The sequence below is a fragment of the Sarcophilus harrisii genome, chromosome 2, assembly GCF_902635505.1.
Source record: "Sarcophilus harrisii chromosome 2, mSarHar1.11, whole genome shotgun sequence".
Classification (NCBI taxonomy): Eukaryota; Metazoa; Chordata; class Mammalia; order Dasyuromorphia; family Dasyuridae; genus Sarcophilus; species Sarcophilus harrisii.
In genome coordinates, this window is record NC_045427.1 from 519,899,842 (window position 1) to 519,917,961 (window position 18,120).

At 45.8% G+C, this 18,120-nt stretch overlaps 1 protein-coding gene across 1 annotated transcript in view; it reads left to right on the forward strand.

The window, feature by feature from the left end:
• MEGF11 (multiple EGF like domains 11) overlaps positions 1–18,120 on the forward strand; it is an 80,899-nt gene that overhangs the window by 39,233 nt on the left and 23,546 nt on the right. The window contains exons 6-10 of the mRNA XM_031949347.1: positions 7,850–7,970; positions 9,807–9,970; positions 10,340–10,442; positions 14,664–14,810; positions 15,888–16,022. Of these exons, the coding sequence (XP_031805207.1) occupies positions 7,850–7,970; positions 9,807–9,970; positions 10,340–10,442; positions 14,664–14,810; positions 15,888–16,022 (670 nt within the window). The remainder of the gene's footprint in view (positions 1–7,849; positions 7,971–9,806; positions 9,971–10,339; positions 10,443–14,663; positions 14,811–15,887; positions 16,023–18,120) is intronic.

Here is an 18,120-nt window from a genome sequence, read left to right on the forward strand (position 1 = left end):
CTTCAGGCGCGCCAATCCCAACAATAATGCATGCACGGACACAGGGCATGAGCTTCCCAGAAACTCCAGAGCACTATTCAAAGGGAACTCTATGGGTACTTTAAAAGGGGAGGAGGGAATGATGAAATCGAAAGATGACTGATTGGGGCCATATGGGAACCGTCGATCTTGGAAGAGCAGTCTCATAAATTCAGTCCTGGTTTGTGTCGGGAAACAACATTCTGTGCTCATAGGAAAGGCTCTGGGAAAGAAGCTAGATCATTCTCTGTGCCAAAATCAACTTTGGTCCTTGGAGGAAGGGATTTAGCTGAAGTAAGGAGCCAGGGGGAAGATGTAGAGAGAGGTCTGATACCCAGTTAAGGAAGAAGATATTGCTTGACAGAAGAGATGGAACTGTCTTCCTAATTTCAAGAGAGCTTTCCCCTGTGATTTTCTTGGATGGGCAGGAAGTTCTGTGATCCTAGACCTCTCCCTGCCTTTATTCAGATAAAATCAGAGCTAAAGACAATTGGGGTAAATGAGAGACCTAGAGAGAGCATTTGTCTTCAGGAGGTGTCATGGGGAAGAAAGTGGTCTGAAACAGATCCAAAAGGGTAACTCGAATGCCCAGGGATCAAAGTACCAAAGTAAACAAAGACAGAAGACTGGACAGAAGTCATGAAACAGAAATCAACCCAGCTGCCCGTTGCTGGGTAGCACGGACCAGGCCAGGAAAACACCACAAAGGAAGCCAGAATGACATCAGTACCATGCTTATCCCTCCTCCTAGGCAGCCTCACCATTACTGCTCTGATGGTATCCAATGGATATTATGGGACTGAGATCCGTGAGGGACCTGAGAAATTATCTAGTCCAATTCCTGCATTTTACCAATGAGGTAACTGGGGGCCAGGGAAACCAACTCAGTCACAAGCACTCTCTGGGGCTGAAGAATAGAAGCTTGTGGACCATTTCTCCTTTTGGAAAGGAAAGGACGAGTGGACAGCTTGAGCAGCCACAGAAGTGTAGCCCCAAGTCCTCCACAAGAATATAAGCTCCCAGACAACAAGGATGATTTTGTTGTTGCAGTGTTTTATCTCATCACATAAGGCTGTGATTTGTACGTAGTAGGCACTTAATAAATGCCTGTTGGATGGGATGGAGAACTATGAAAGCTAACGTTGCTCACTTGCTTTTAGTTATATCAGCTTCTTTGTGACTCTCTCTGGAATTTTCTTGGCAAAGATCCTAGAGTGATTTGCCATTTCCTTCTCGAAATCATTTTATAGATAAAGAAACTGAGGCAGACAGAGTTAAGGGACTTGCCCAGGGTCACACAGGTCTGAGGCTCTATTTGAATTCAGGTTTTCCTAATTCCAGGTAAGCCCTCCATCCACTGCAATTCTCAGCTGCCAGTGGCTGAAGCTTCTCAGTTCTTGATCTTCCATCATATTCTGGGAATGTCTCACCCTCCTTACATCCTCATCAGTTACCTAGTCAGCACAAGGGACAAAGCAGACAGGAGAAGGGGATTCCATTCCTCTTTCCTTCCTTACTGGCCCTCCAATCCTCATGCTTTATTCAGAGTTTCTCTCCCAAACACTACATCTGCTGGCAGCTCAGTCCTGCTTCATCAGCAACACTCTAATTAGGTCCAGGGAGATTTGCTTGTATTGGGGGGGCTGCCAAAGCCCAGTGGTCAGAAATTTATTCCCCATGCCATCCCCTACTACTCACTGAATGGGCCCCATGTAATTCCCTTCCCCTAGAAATGCTTAACTGAGATTTGTAAATCATTTGGGGACCTTTTCCCCTAGTCCCTTAGGTATGAAGGAGGCAGGAATGGTTGTAGGGATGAAGAGGACTAGTTACTAAAGGAAACTGCAAAGTCATCTACTCTAGCATTTTCAAGATAGAATAAGAGGTTTCCAAGAGAACACAGGGTCACAAACATTTGTCTGGAATGGGTCAGTATCTGGAGGCAGGACTAAGGATCAAGTAACACTTTAAGCATTCGAAGGGTTTGAAGAGCTGAGCAAGAGGCTGTCTGGCCACACAGATGTACTGATCAATAATAATAGTATGGTTTAGCATTATAGGATCCCCAAAGAGCTTTCTGTACATACGTTATCCCTGGTGGAGAGAGAAAGGAGTCGACATTTTTATATAATTGCTTCTATGTGCCAGGTATTGTGTTAAGTGCTTTACAAGTACTATTTTATTTGATCCTCACAATAATGCTGAGATTTAGTTATTTGCATTTGAGGAAACTGAGGCAGATAAAAGTTTAATGACAAGCTCATATATCTGGAAATTGTCTGAGGCTGGATTTGAAGTTGGGTCTTCCTGACTGCAGGCCTACATTGTGTGGAAGAAAAAGCATGCTGAATTTGGAGCAGAAAATCTGAATTCAAATCCCATGGACAAGTAACTTTCCCTCTCTGAGACTTAGTTTCCCTTTCTGTAAAATAGGTATTATGATATAGAACCTACTTCATAGAGTTGTTGTGAGGGTCAAATAACACTTCCTACCTATAGGATCTTGGGCTAGTCATTGAACTTCTCATATCCTTATTTTTCTTAATCTGCAAAATAAAGGAGATGGACCAAATAGCCTTAGTACTCCCTTCCAATCCACTCTAATCTATGACCCCATGTTCTCATTTGAAATAATAACCATTTGAGGCAGATGGAGATGTTTCATTAACTCCATTTCACAAATGAGTAGAATTGAGATGTGCGTTTAGTAGAGCAGGAGGTACTGACTCAGGAGAGAGAATGGTGAAAGCCGAGGACATAATGTGACTCAGGAGGAAATAGAGTTCTACTTTTCTTCCTGAAACACGTACCCACCAAGTGCCATTTTCCTTTTAGCAGAAGGAAGAAGGAGAAACACTACTGCTCCTAATTCCTTATTAGGGACTGATTTGGTGAATTATTCTTTCAGTCATCCCCATTCCAGTCTTCATCCCAAGCTCGTTCCTCCTTTCCCCAATCTCACCCTTAGCCAACAGGATAAATCGGTTTTATTCTTACATAGGACTTAGAAATAAATCCAGAAGTATTTATTTATTAGGCACCTACTGAGACAATGCTTAATGCAGGAGCTATAACATAGCAGTAGCTTAAAATGGGCTATGTGACTGAGACTCTTTCCTACTTTCAAAGAATTTGCACCCTATGCAATGTTCCCATCCATTTCAGATCCCTTCATTTTGAACAAACCCATTTGAAGTAGAAGATGTCGAAGAGAAAACTGTCTAGGAAAGCCCCAGACCTTCTGAGCATAAATCAGGTGATAATGAATGGCCAAGAGTGTTGGGAGGAAGAGGCACCAGCCAGGAGGGAAGAAGTTCGCCAAAGCTAGAAGTGTATCAGGCCAAGGGGTAGGGTGTAAGAGTGGAGGGAATCTTACAGATGGGCAACACCTGGCTAGAAGGGAAAGCCGAAAGAGGAAGAGAGGCGGTTGCCAGCTCCCCCACCCACTCAGGTGAGCTGTAAACTAACCGCAAGTCCATAAATCTCAGGTTTTACTATCGAAATCACTGACGCACAGAAATGCAAAGTTATAAGAGGCCTTTGAGACCAACCAATCCAATAATTCATTCTACAGGTAAGCAAACTGAGGCCCAGACTTGTGAAGGAACTTGCAGTAATCACGCAGTTAAATTGGCCGTGGAAGCTTCAATAAGTGCAGCTGCTAGCCTTACTGCCTTCCCTTCCCTCCATTTGGGGCCTCCCAGAATCGATGCTCAGCTCCAACTCCCTCCATCACAGATGAGGTGCAAGAACTGGAAGGGACCTGAGAAAACCGTTCCAGCCAACCTCCATCATTCTTGGAGGCAGAGAGACGGCATCAGACACATCCAAGGTCACCCTGATGCAAATCCAGGTGTCACATCATAATGTGGAGTCACGGCACCCAGGGCAACAGCCCCAAGTGATCATTCCCCAGAGACCAAGGCTGAATCAGGAAGACTGCTTCCTCACCTATGCAGTCTTGGATGCTTAATATAGGGCTCCACCCTGGGTCTCAATTTCCTCATCTGTAAAATGAGGGGATTGGGTGGACGGTTCTCTGATCAGGTGCATGAACAGCTTTCTTCCTACTTCTGCCCTAGGACCAAAAGACCCCCTTTCTTTAATCTCGCTCAAAAAAGAGAGAAAAAAAATAGAATCACTCCCTGTCACTCTTCTGTACCCGAACACACTCATTAACTTCCGGCACATCATAAGGAAAATGAATAATCAACATAAGATGCACAGCTGTTGATTAATTTTCCTAAATAAGGGAGTGCTCCAAAGCAGCATATTGCAAGGGAGAAAATTCAATAAACAGCATTTGAAACAAATTTAATAGAACACAGGATTCATTACTCAATGGGGTCAAAACATTGAGCTGCCACTTTCTATAGTTAGGCAGGATGGAGAAGATGAGATCTGCCTCTCCTTAACAGGACCCGGGCTCTTCCAGGAGCTGCTCTTTCAAATTAGGTTCAAGATGTTAATAGCTGATGCCCAAATCTATAATTAATGTGCCTTTGGAGCTGGAGGTAAGAATTCATAGCAACTGCCCATTCACGGAATTAAGAAGTAGAGCATGCTTGGCAGGCTTTGTTCAGAGAGTTGCCTGCCAGCTGCAGCGTTAGGAAACTGGATCTGAGGGCAGAAGGGAGGGATAAGTGTGGCCTTTTGCTAAATCCTCTGTTTCCCCATTAAGATGTTGTGGTTTTTTAGGCCTGATCTGGGGTCTCCTACAACCCAGAGTGGGATGGCAGTATCTGAATAGAGATGTCCTTTTCCCAAGAGCAGGGGTGTTGAGAGTAGCCAGGCAACAAGAACAAATGGATATTATTCTAAAGATTTTTGGAGGAGCATTGTGGGGTAAGAGGAGGAGGACTTGGCGGGGAGGAAGGAGAACTGGGAGTCTGGGCCCTGCTCTGCTCCTCAGAAGCCGGATCTCAAAGCCTAGATTTTCTCAGTTGTAAAATAAAGGAGTTGGTTTAGACTTCCCATGTTCCCCTTTTTAGGTCTTGATCATGGGGCCAGGGTCATTTCTATGGAAAGGCAAGCAGTAGGATCTGAGGGAAGCCTTGAAGAAGACCATTCTCATATCTTTCTACCCTCCCAACCACAAAAATATTTACTGAGGTGTCCCACAATCACTCTTCCCTTTGAGCTTTCTCCAGAAGTCTTCCACTAAAATATTGATGCTGCCTGGGATGAATAACCCCTAAGGGCTCCTCCCTCATTCCCCCCCCCCCCTCCCCTTTCTGTCCTGGGAAAAGACCTGAATCTGGAGTTAGAAAATTTGGGTCTCTGCTGGTGAAACACCTGGCTCACATTAGGACAGTCATTTCCCCATTTCTGGGACTCAGTTTATTCATCTGTAAAAGGAAGGGATTGAACTCAAGGATCTGTTTGTTTTTCTAGTTCCAATACTATGATCTTTTTATGAAAAACCAAACCAGCTAATGTGTTTGGCAGTACATGTTGAGCAATATTTCTAGTCTACTGGCAATGGCAGGCAACAGAATTTTAAGGGGACAAGACAGAATGGGAGGACTTTGGTTGGGGAAGAGGGAAAGAGATCTGGAGTATGTAGTGCTCTTTGGGAAGGTAGACCCCATTAGGACAGTAGCAGGAGGGCACTGAAGGTGTCTTGGACAAAGGGGGACATGAAAAATAACTTCACCATCCAAGATCACCTCACCAAGCTCACGGACAGCACGGTGTACGGCAATGGGCAGATCTGGTCACAGATCTTGCCTCTGACACTAGTTTGTGTGACCTTGGATAAGTCATATAACTTATTACCCCAGACAAATCACTGAGACTAGAAATCTCAGGTTAAGTCCTTATTTTATCTCACTCTATTCTATACACCAATGGAATTACGGGTTTGATTAAAAATATCTGAGCCTCATCTGTAAAATGGGTATAACAATAGCATCTTTCTCAGTTTTCTCATCCATAAAATGGGAATAACAATAGCACCTACTTATGAGACTGGTGTAAAAGTCAAATAACATTACCTGTGTGCTATTCAGCAAGTCATTTCACTTCCCTGGGCCTTTCTTTACTCATCTGTAAGATGAGGGGATTGGAAGGAGAGCTGTGATTTTGTGAAACTGAGTAAGACCGTGGGTCCTTGTAAATTGCTTTCAAAGCTTAATTATTATTATGGTGGTGGTTCAGTGGTTTTCAGTCATGTCTGAATGTGACCCCCATTGGGGGCTTTTTTGGCAAAGTCACTGGTAGTCCGCCATTTCCTTCTCCAGCTCACTTTACAGATGGGGAAACTGAGGCAGACAGGGTAAGTGGCTTGTCCAGGCCATACATAAGCTAGGAAGTGTCTGAGGCTGCGTTTGAACCAGGGAAGATGAGTCTCCCTGACTCCAGGCCCGGCACTCTGCACTGCACTACATAGCTGCTGTTCCATGAACTGACGTTGTAGGCAGTGGGGGTGTCTCCTTTCACAGGAAGGACAGGGCCCCTTCCCCGTACCGAGGAGACCCAGTGAGGTGGGGGAAATGAAGCCTGAAGAGAAGGTCCCTTCTGTTGGGGTGCTTGGAGGGGAGGCCCCTGTCCGGTAGCAGCTCTGACCGTGGGGAAGAAGGGCAGACCCCAGCACAGCCGTGACCAGGTTTCAGAGGGCAGAGCTGGAACTACATCCCTGGCTCTTTGGTTGCTGAGTTAGTGCCTTGTTTCAAACCCCAAGGTTCTTCCCTGTGGATGAGCCATGTCCTCCCCACTCCTGCTGACTCAAAACCCATTCCGGAGTTAAGTCCGGGCGGGAAAGGGCTCGGAAGGTGGTCAGCCTCGGACCACAAAGGGGAAGGACTCATTGCCTGCGGTCCTGCGGTTGCTCCATTACAGGAGCCGGGGCGGGTTCGGTGTCGGGCCAGGGACAGACGTCCGAGACACCGCGTTACACAGGGCCCAGCCCGTCTGTCCCAACACCCCCCTCTGCGACCCAGATCTTTCTGTCCCTCCCGGAGAGGCAGATGGCGCAGCCGTTGCCGGGCAAGGTTGGAAGTCTGGTCTGGGTTTTCTGCTGGGAACCAGCTGTGTGACTTGGGCGAAGGACTTAACCTCTGGGTTCCCCGTGTAAAATAGCAAACTGATCCCGGGCTGTGATAAGATGAGGCAAGAAGATGGGAGAGTGCTTGGGAACCCCAGGGGAGGGTTTTAGTCATTACTTGTAGGGAGATCAGTCGGCCCACCTGGAGGTGATTAGATTCCCATCTCCTGAGGCTGCCCAGCCCCCGGGCCCCCTCCCAGATCCAGAGTGACCGTCCTGGCGCCGAGGCTGGGAGACGCTGATGTTCCCCCTGGGGATGAACGGCCCACCAGCCAGGAAAGCAAACCTCTGAAGAGAAGCTAGAACCGGTTATGGGGGGGTTGCATCGAGCCCTGGACAGGTTTTTATGGGTTATTTATAATCTTGGGATGATAAGGATTTCCTGCCCCCTGGCAGCTGGGGGGTCAAGCTGCCACAGGCCGCCTGGCAGGAGCAAGAAGGGGACTAGGCAGAGGATGCCTAAAACGAATACACTATTCAGAATGTAGTGGGTGGGATGCTGCCCTGCCTCATTCCAAATACTCTGTTGCTATTGTAGCCTCTGGAAAGGTCCCGCCTCTTGAACTAACATTTGCTTTCTCCAGTTCACACGCAGAGGAGGCGGCCCTCCTGGCCCCCGGCGGGCCAGGCCTATGTCCAGGCCAAGGCCCCTTTTGTGTGTTGTCCCTTTCGGGAGGCCCAGCAGGCGCCATTCCCCTCAGCTGCTGCCCCAAGTGTCTGCGGAGCTGGAGATGAGGCCGGCGGGCGCGGCAGGCCCTGACTCTGCCCTTTGTTCCCTCTCTCCAGGGCGAGGTCTGCGCGCTGCCCTGCGCCTCCGGGACTTACGGCCCCAACTGCTCTTCTGTCTGCACCTGCAAGAATGAGGGCACCTGCTCCCCCATCGATGGCGCCTGCACCTGCAAGGAAGGTAAGGGCCCTCCCCCCCAGCAGCCCTGCTTTGGGCTGCCTTCCCCCATCTGTCTGGCAGTCAGGAAGCTCCAGACAGTGGCCAGAGGCAGGGGTTGGATCACAGGACCCAGACTCACATCAGGGGCAGTGGATAGAGCCTTAAGCGTGGAGTCAGCAAGACCTGAATCCAAATCCTGTGTGACTTAAACAAGTCCCCTAACTTCTGTGTGCCTCAGTTTCTTCATCTGTAAAATGGGATGAAAAGAGCACCTACCTTCCCAGGATTGTTCTGAGAATCAAATTAGATACTATTTTCAAAGTGCTCAGCACGCAGTAGGTACTATATAAGTATTAGCTCTTATTACTATTATTATCCAGCTCTCCCATTTACTATTTGTGTGACCTTGAACAGGTTAAGTCCCTTTTTCATTCTGCAAATCACTTCTTTTATCATCTCAGGTCCATTTGTTCCAAGAGTAAATCCTATGAAATCTATGTGAGTCCATGCCCTAGCTTCCTGCCCACTGTCCCATGCCAAGAAGCCTAATTACAGGTGAACATGAGCGGCTGTCCCTACCCAGGAGCACTCTCAGCCGCTCTGCAGGCTCTAAGGCTTGAGGAGGAAGATAACCTGGGATGGAGAGCAAGAGACTCCTTAATGAGGGATGTTTTCCTTACAAATGATAACTCTGCTCCCTGGGGCACACGCTTTATTTTTTATGAAGTCATTTCTCATCCCAAGTGCATTTCAAAGCCTCCCGGAACAGGCAGGAACACTGTGGGGGGCGGGGGGGGGGAACAGTTTTCGAATCCTGCCTAAGTAAGGCTCCCAGATGTCTTAGCCCGACCAGTGAGCACTCTCATCGCCAGCCGTTTCACCTTTAGGCCTCAGTTTACTTCTCTGTCAAATGAGAGGGACCTCCACTTCCCAGTTCTGAATCAACGTCTCTGTGACCCAGCTGGGCACCCTCAGCAGGTGGGGAAGTGCAGCCATCTCTGCTCCTAATGTTCTCCATGACCTTAAGAAAGGCTCCCTGAGCCTGTTTCCCTATCTCCCAATCAGAGGTGGCATCCGTTTCCCATTTACCTCACAAAGGTTACTGAGGATCTAAAAGCCATAGAATGAAAAATGCGTTAAGAACCGTATCTAAATACTAGCATCCAGGGCACACACATGATGCTGGTTTTCTTTTCTTTTCTTTTTGCTGAGGCAGTTGGGATTATGACTTGCTCAGGGTCACACAGCTAGGACATGTTAAGTGTCTGAGGCCAGATTTGAACTCAGGTCCTCCTGACTTCAGGCCTGGTGCTCTACCCACTGCGCCACCGAGCTGCCCCAAGGTTTGCAAGGCTGACAGTGTATTTCACATATGCATTCTCTCTGCATCTTCATTGCGGCCCCTCAGGGAAATAGCCCCCTTTACAGCTGAGGAAAGGGGAGCAGGTGAAAGTCAGTCTCCAAGGACAGATGGGGGCTCAGCTCCCGGTCCTGCACTCCCTCCTGCTGTGCTTCTCAGGTTCTGCAAGGAGAGCTCCGAAGGCTCTGATAGAAGCCCCAGAGTGGGCCGGAGGACGTCTCCAGCCCTATTACATCTGTGACAATGGAGTGCGAACTCTGACAGATTCTATTGAACCAGAAAGACCCCAAGAATGGCCCCAGTGGTGAATGGTCTGTTGTAAGCTCAGAGGCTCCTCATCAGAAGCTGGACTCCCAGGCCAAGTGAACTTCTGGGCAAAGGGGCCCGCCCGATAATGGACCGATTATTACATCGTGGTGGGGCTGGGGGTGGTCACAGTACAAATGTGCCCTTAGCCTTGCCAGGGCTGATGACTGACTCAGTTTCCTTCCGTCCAGGGTGGCAGGGGGTGGACTGCTCCCTCCCATGTCCCAGGGGTACCTGGGGCCTGAACTGCAATGAGACATGCACCTGCGCCAATGGGGCGGCCTGCAGCCCGACCGATGGTACCTGCTCCTGCTCCCCTGGCTGGCTGGGAGACACCTGCGAGCAGCCCTGCCCGGTGAGAGGCCCGTGGGAGTGGGGGGGAACTGAAGTCCCTGGAGTTGTAGGGCGAGGCAGGGCCCCGGGGCCTGAGCTGGGGAGGGCAAACGTTAAGGGCAGGGACACCTCTTACTCACCTTGCATCTCCTCTGGTACCTAACACAGCATCCTGTCTGTTTGCCATATCAGCGTGAATACTGGCCATCCCCAAGTACGGGGAACCCCTGCAATGGGCTTCTTCAACAGGAAAAAAGTATGATCATGATGCCGATGTTTTCAGATTTTACACAGGCCGGATTCTGGGGGCCGTACAGGCCGCCGGTTAGTCTGGAGGCAAATGTATGCTGAAGGAACCTTAGTGTTCCTATGGTTTTCTGGTCTTTCTCAGGAGGGAACTTACGGGCTGAACTGTAGCAAGCGCTGTGACTGTGGCCACGCGGATGGCTGCAACCCCATCACCGGCCACTGCTGCTGCCTGGCCGGCTGGACTGGTGAGTCCCCTGCCCCCTCCAGGGATTAACTTAATCTGTCGCCTATAATAACCTGGGGTAGACCAAGATTTGGATTAAAGGACTTTGTAAACTTTAAATGTGATATCACAATTGCCCACAAGATGGTGCGTCTGCAGAGCATTTTTAAACACTTAATGGGCTATAAAATATTAGCTCATTGCCTTCTGATCCCCCCTATTACTCATTTTATTTTACAGATGAGGAAAACAGAGGTTCAGAGAAGTTTACCCACAAACTCTGTCTGAGACAGAGTTTGAACCCAGTCTCCCATGTTTTGTCCATGTTTAGGTTTGGATAAATAGGCACTAGGTTGCACCATGGTGCACAGAGTGCGGGGCCTGGAGACAGGAAAATCCAGATTCAAATGTGGCCTCAGACACCCAGCAGCTGGGGAGTTCTGAGCACGTCACTTAACCCATTCCTCATCTGTAAAATAGGGACGATAACAGCACCCACCTCACAGGGTTGTTATAAGAATCAAACGAGAAAATAATAGTAAAGCACTTAGCATAGGGCCTGACACAAAGTAAATGCTATATACATGTTAATTGTTATTATCAATTATTATTATTATTAAGTGTCAGGATTGGAAACTGAGGTCAGAAAAGGGGGAGTGACCATGCTCAAGAACTTTCAGGTAGTGTGAAAAGCTCAAATGACTTTCAAATCCAGGTCCTTTACCCCTCCTTCATGTATACTTGGACAACTATGATCTGCCCGTGGACCCAGTCGAGCCTGCCTCATGACCCTCTCACCGATCTTATCTGACAGTCTTGCTTTTTGACTCTCAGATGAATAATTCAGGTTTATATTACTCTGAAGTCTCACATTTGCTACAGCTGGAAAGTTTCAGGGCAGCTTGGGGGCGGAACTTGCGTAGCTGCTCCAGCCCTGGCCTTCTGTCCCTCTAGACAGTCTATTTCTACAAAATTAGACATAGCAACCAATAGGCCTCCCTCCCAGACGTATCTCTGGGGCTGATGAGAAATTGACTTTAATTTTTCATTGACTTAATTTTGAGTAAGCTGATAAGATTTTAATGATGTTCGATACTTAAAAATTCTTTCTTTGACAGGCAACCTTTCAGCCCCCACTATGCCAAAGTTAATTTGCCCAAATGTGAATTATAAAGTCATATCAAAGATCCTATTGATGTCTTGCTATTCATTACCATGGTTGCAAGATTACAGGAGACTCTAAGAAGGGGAGAAGTCAGAAAAAAGAGCAGAAAAAGTCCTGATGTTAAGCATTTTCTCCTCTCCCCCAAAAGTCAAATTCCCTACTTCCACCTACTTCCCAGAAAGAGCAAGCTAGCCAAAGACTCAGGTGGTTTTGCCTAGGCCAAATGCAGGGAATCATCCTCAAGAAATAATTAACAATTAATCAATGAGCCAATTTTTAAAAACTTTATTAAGATCCTTTTCTGTACTAGGAACTGGCCCAGGCAAAGTGCAGGACAAAAAGAAAGCTCAGCTGCAGTTCCTGTTCTTAGGGATAAAACTGTGTGAAAGTGAAAATAAACAAAAAATGATCCTTAGGTACTAAAGTTTATGATATTGAGGCATACCTTATTTTATTGTCCCTTGCTTAAGTGCATTTCACAGATATTACAATTTTTACAACTTGCTTGATGCAAACGTCTATCAGCACCATTTTTCCAACATCATTTGCTCACATTGTGTCTCTTTGTCCCATTTGGGTAATTCTCAAAGATTTCAAGCTTTCTTCATTCTGGTGATCCATGATTAGTGATAGTTGAAGTTACTATTTTAATTGTTCTGGGGTGCCACAAACTGTGCCCATATAAGATGGGGAACGTAATAAATGTTACACATGTTCTGACTGCTCCGCCAACCAGCTGGTCCCCATTCTTCTCCCTCTTGTTGGACCTCACTGTATTTCCTGAGACACAATTTTGCAATAAGGCCAATTGATAACTCTACAATGGCCCCTTAACTGTTGAAATGAAAGGAAGAGCCGACCAATGTGGCAAGCTTCATTGTTGTCTTATCTTAAGAAATTGCCACCCCAGCCTCCGGCAACCACCACCTGATCCGTCAGCAGCCATCAACATCCAGGCAAGACATACCTTGCTGAAGAGGCTGAGATGATGGTTAGCACTTTTGAGCAATAAAGTATTTTTAGTTAAGGTATGTACATTGCTTTTCTGGATAAAATACTATTTTACACTTAAAAGACCAAAGTATAATGTAAACAGGACACACATGCATTGGGAAACCAAAAAATTCATGTGGCTTGTTTTATTGTGATAGTCGCTTTATTGCGGTGGTCTGGAAACAAACCTGCAATATCCCGGAGGAATGCCTGTAAATCTAAAAGGAGTTTAAGGAAGAAAAAGGTCAATGTGGTCTGTGATAGATCAGAGGAAACTTCATGGAGGGGTGGCCCTTGCTATGTTGCCCCCAGCCAGAACTGTGATTCTATTAGGACAGGGAGTTCTGGGTGAAGAATCTCCTTTACCCTTGCAAACAGAAGTCTTGGCAATTTAGTCTTTAGAGAATTGCCTGGGACACGGAGAAGGTTATTATTTTGCCAAAAGTCACATAGCAAGTAGTATTGGAGGCAGAATTTGAATTCAGAGCTTTCTTATTATGAGACCACTTTTTTTTTTTAACTTCTTAAAAAGATGAATAGTATTTGGAGTAAATAAAGTGAGGGGCTTCTTTTGTGGGCCTTGAAGGAAAAGATGGAGCTTTTCTGGGGTCAGACTGTGCTCAAATAGTCTGCCTTACAAACCTGTGGAGAATGAACCTGTGGCCTTCCTGTGTCCTAGCTTGGAAAGGGATGATCTCCAGGCTTGATGCTGGGCCTCCTGAAAACTGGGTCCTGAATAGAGCGTGGGCAAGGGTTTGCTGGAGACAGCTCTAATTCAAGCTGTTTGTTCAGTTTTCAGTGTGAGTATCTTTGCTTCAGGAATTGGTAGTCACTACAGCTCAGAGCTTGATTTATAGTTTTATTATCTAGACTTTTACAAAAGTAGCTGGGTGACCTGGTGGATAAAGTTCCAGGTCTGAAGTCAGGAAGACCTGAGTTAAAATCTGGCCTCAGACACTTACTAGCTGTGTGACCCCGTCTGCCTCAATTTGCTCCTTTGTTAAATGAGCTGGAGAAAGAAACCACCAACTACTCCAGTATCTTTGCCAAGAAAACCCCATATGGGGTCACAAAGAATCAGACCTGACTGAACAACAAAGACATTTAAAGATGCTAATAATTCAGATTAAAGTTAAATAGTTTAAATAAACTTACAAGTAAGTGTATTGCATACTTTTCCCACCCCACCCCCCTTCCCCAGATCTTGGTTGTTAAACATTTCCCAGGATACTGCTGATTCTATAAACATTGTTTGAGCTCAGTAGGAGGACAGTAAAAAGCTTGGGGACTGATGTCATCAGCAGGCTGAAGACCTGGTAACTTTAATCAAATAATAATTAAAATAATAAATATGTTTTAAAGGAGAGAACCTAAAACTCAAAAATTTTAAAAACAAATGGAAAAAAAATGTTTTGGATATAACTGGGGAAAAATATTAAATAAATAGAAATATCTGAAGTCAAATTTGAATTCTTGATTCCAGTACAAGCACATCATGCTACCTTGGTGCTCCATAATTATAATTGGCTTTTATGTAGCACTTTAAAGTTTACAAAGTGCTTTACAGCCATTATTTTGTTTTAAGTCTTACATCATCCCGAGCGTGGGGCTCTTTTACTATTAGTCCAATAGCTCAGGAACTTCTGAGTCAGCCAAGCAGCATGACAAGGACTGACTTTCCCCATCCTGCTCCCTATCCCAAGATGCTCTGTTTAATCCCCAGGCTTGTAGAATCTCAGGGATGGGAGAGCAGACCTACATCCTGGCCTCTGCTTCCATTCCAACTTGGCTTCTCCCTCAAACTCCCTCCAACCTGGATTCACCCCAACTTTCCTTATTCTCCTACTGACCAAGGAAAAATGGAGTCTTACATCTCTCCCTTTTACTGTTTTCTGACCCTGAACAAGTTTTTCAAACACTTTGAGCCTCCACTTCCTCAACTATAAAATGTAGTCTCCCAGTTCTAAAATTTTGTGATTTTTTTCCCCCTGTCCTTCACCTTCCTATAAATCTTCCACTGTGACAAGATCATCTGTTTCCTCTTTTTCCACTGTGACAAGATCATGTTTCCTCTTCAACCACCAGGTGTCCGCTGTGATAGCACATGTCCCCCAGGTCACTGGGGCCCCAACTGTTCCATCTCCTGCAGCTGTGAGAATGGAGGCTCCTGTTCTCCGGAAGACGGGACTTGCGAGTGTGCACCAGGCTACAGGGGTCCCCTGTGCCAAAGAAGTAAGGATGATCCCCTTTTTCCCAGCTTCTCTACCTTTTGAGATTCTCCCTGCCCCCTAGACAGAGGAGACTAATTTTTTAAATTATTTTAATTTCTTTTTTTTTTTTCTCAATTAGCAAACATCTGTTTTATCCCCCTCTCAACCCTGGATAACAAATTTTCAGTTAAGCAAAACAAATGCCCATGTTGGCTGGTGCCCTAAAATGTATGCCTTGTTCTACATTTCAAATCCCGCCTTTCTGTCTGCTTGTGGGTGATCACTTCTGGTAACGACGGCTGGTCATTGCATTGATAAAGGGTTGTATACGTCCTTCAGAGCTATTTGTCTTTACAGTGTTGTTGCTGTATAAATTCTTTTGGTTCCATTCACTTTGTTCTGCATCAGTTCATAGAAGTCTTCCCGGATTTCTCTGACTGTCCCTTTTGTTATTTCTTATGACTCAATAATATTCCATTCTATTCCTCTACCACGTGTCCAACCATCCTCCAACTGATGAGTCCCCTCCTTAGTTTTCAGTTCTTTGCCACGGCTACTACAAAATTATCTTATATTCCCTTCCTTTTCCAGTGTGGCCCTGAAGCTGATGCCCAGGAAGCTTTCTAATTCAAAGGGATTTTAGGGGCCCAGAGGGTCCTTCTTAAGAGCCTCAGTCCCAAGCTGGCTTCCGTTTGTAGAGCTCTCCTGGAAGTTTCATTGCGTTCTCCTTCCCTCTCTCCCTGTTATTATCACTCCTAGGAATTTCAAAAGAGGCTACTCTAAGGTCATTAATGAAGGGTCCTAAGTAATAGGCCCTTTGTAGAAAAAGTGACTGTTTACCTGTGCTTCAGATGGACTGATCCCCCTCGTCCCCATTCCTTTGGGTGTTCCTTTGTTCATCACCTTTATCATGCCAGTGGGGATGTGAAGGCTGGGGAGAAGAGGAAGACCAGAGGGCCCCAGAGGTTTAGCACGGTTCCTGGCACATAGCAGGTGCTTAAGAAGCGCTTGTACATTGACTAAATGGAGTCATCTAGGAGGATCAGGTGAGTCCTTGGCCCCCTTCCCCACTAACTGCCATCTCTTGGTCACCATTCAGTCTGCCCCCCTGGCTTCTATGGTCACAGCTGCAACCAGCCCTGCCCGCTCTGTGTGCACAGCAATGGACCCTGCCACCACGTCACCGGCCACTGTGACTGCCTCCCTGGGTTCTCCGGCTCTCTCTGCAACCAAGGTACCAAACTTGTGGGGAGGAAACGGGGAGGAAGAGGAGGGTGGGGGGGAAGCTAAGGCCTGGGCAGAAATGGGGAGGCCAAGGTGTGGCTAGGGCTCTGGAGCACTGGATGCAGGTCTTCATTTTGTACTTGACCCTAGGAAGTCCTGGAAAGGCATCCCAGAAGGAGCCTGGATTGGGGTCACCAGATTATAGAGTTGGAAAGGACCTTTGAGGTCACTTAATCCAATCTTTTCATTTTACAAGTGAGGAAATTGTAAACAGATCTCAGGGCCCTCATTTTGCTGTTGCTCTTCCTCCTCCCTCCCTTGTAAAACTGACATTTTGCATATAGAACCCATCCAGTTCCCACCAAGTAAGATGGCCGGACTTCCTTCCTAGCTCTGAAGCCCACGATTCCTTTATTTCTCATAGGCCTGTGCTCTAAGGAGGAGATTTGAGACTTCAGTGCTTCCAATACAATGAGTTCTTTCTATTTAGGCAAAAATTGTTAAATACTTGCACACACAGTTGAAAATATTGAAAATAAAGAGCAAAATATAGGACAGCAATCCCTAACAAGTGAGCATTAACTGAATATGTTATCATCAGCAAATATTTAAGTGTTTTCTGTGTGGAGAGGGGGTGGGAAAGGATGAAATTCAGTCACTGACCTCAAAGAACTTCTATTTAAATTGGGGAGATTACACACCAACACATGAAAAACTAAATAAGCCAGAACAAATGACCTTAGGCAAGTCCTCATCTGTACAATAAAGAGTGGGGATGGACTGGGCCATCTCCAAGGTTCTTTCCAGCCTGAAATCCTGTTGCACATCATCTAATCCAATTTCTCACCCATTGAGAAATCTTTTCCACCACATCTCAGTCAGATACTCTCAGTGTTGGGAGGCTAAATGCCTGCTGGGACAGCCTACTCTGTTCATGGATAGAGAGCCCACGAGTTGATTCATTCATTCAAAGTGTGTGGTCTCTTAACATGCATGAGTGGAAAGTTCACCTCTCCATGCTTCAGGGGCTTTGTGAAGTACAAGCCCCCTGGGGAGCTGCCGTGTCACAATTTCATGAGCCCCCACTTTTCCGGGATGACTTAATCATAAGCTGACATTCAGAAGCTTAGTTATTAAACATCAGAGAGTTGGCAGTCGATACAGATAGGCTGGATCTAAATTAGGTCCTAAACAGCCTGAGGAGTGTCTCTTGAATCATGCTCTGTCTGATTTATTGCCCCTCGCTCTAATGAGTATTTTCTACATATAGATTTAATAGAGTTTACTATTAATGGCAACTGCCCTGGTTAAGTCTCAAACCTTGTAAAAAATTGAGCTGACACTTTTTAATGACCTGCTTTCCAGGGGGTTACAAATTACAGACAGTACTTAGGCAAAATCATTCAACATAGATTAAAGATAACTAAATATTTTCTTCCTTCACTAAAGCATCTCTCTTCCCTCAACTTCCTCTTTACTCAAGCAGTCTACCAATTAATGTATTGAACTGACTGTAGGATAGAGTCTTTGAACGTGTCGCTCTCATGTTAGGAAGATTTCAAAGCATGGAGCAGAACTAATTGTTTTATTTAAAAAATGGAAGGTTAAATTGGAGAAGAGGACATTTCTAATCTTTGTACTTCTTAGAGTAGAGGGCAAGATGGGATTCTGAAATCCATCTCCAAATGCAATAGAAGATGCAAGGCAGAATAATGAACATGGGCCATACCTAAGCTCTTGCCCAATGTCTTGCCTACTCAAGGCAGGTGTCAAACCTTTTGTGAGAAAGGGCCATAGAATTCTGGGATCTTAGAGAGGGAAAGTACTAAGTCCTCTAGTATGCAAAAATTGCTCCTGACTCACTGATTTCTACTAAACCCAGCCCCACTGTGGTAGGTGCAAGTGTAGAAACCCAGATGGGCAGTGGACAATCAGTTACTGAACCAATTATGTAGTTGTTTTTGTTTTTTGGCTGTTTTTTTTTTTTTAATTGCTGTTTTTAAGAGAAAAATGTGCCTTGACCTGGGACTTGGCAGATTTAATATATATAATTATATTAATATATAATCAATAATAATAATATAATAAATACATTAATAATTATATAG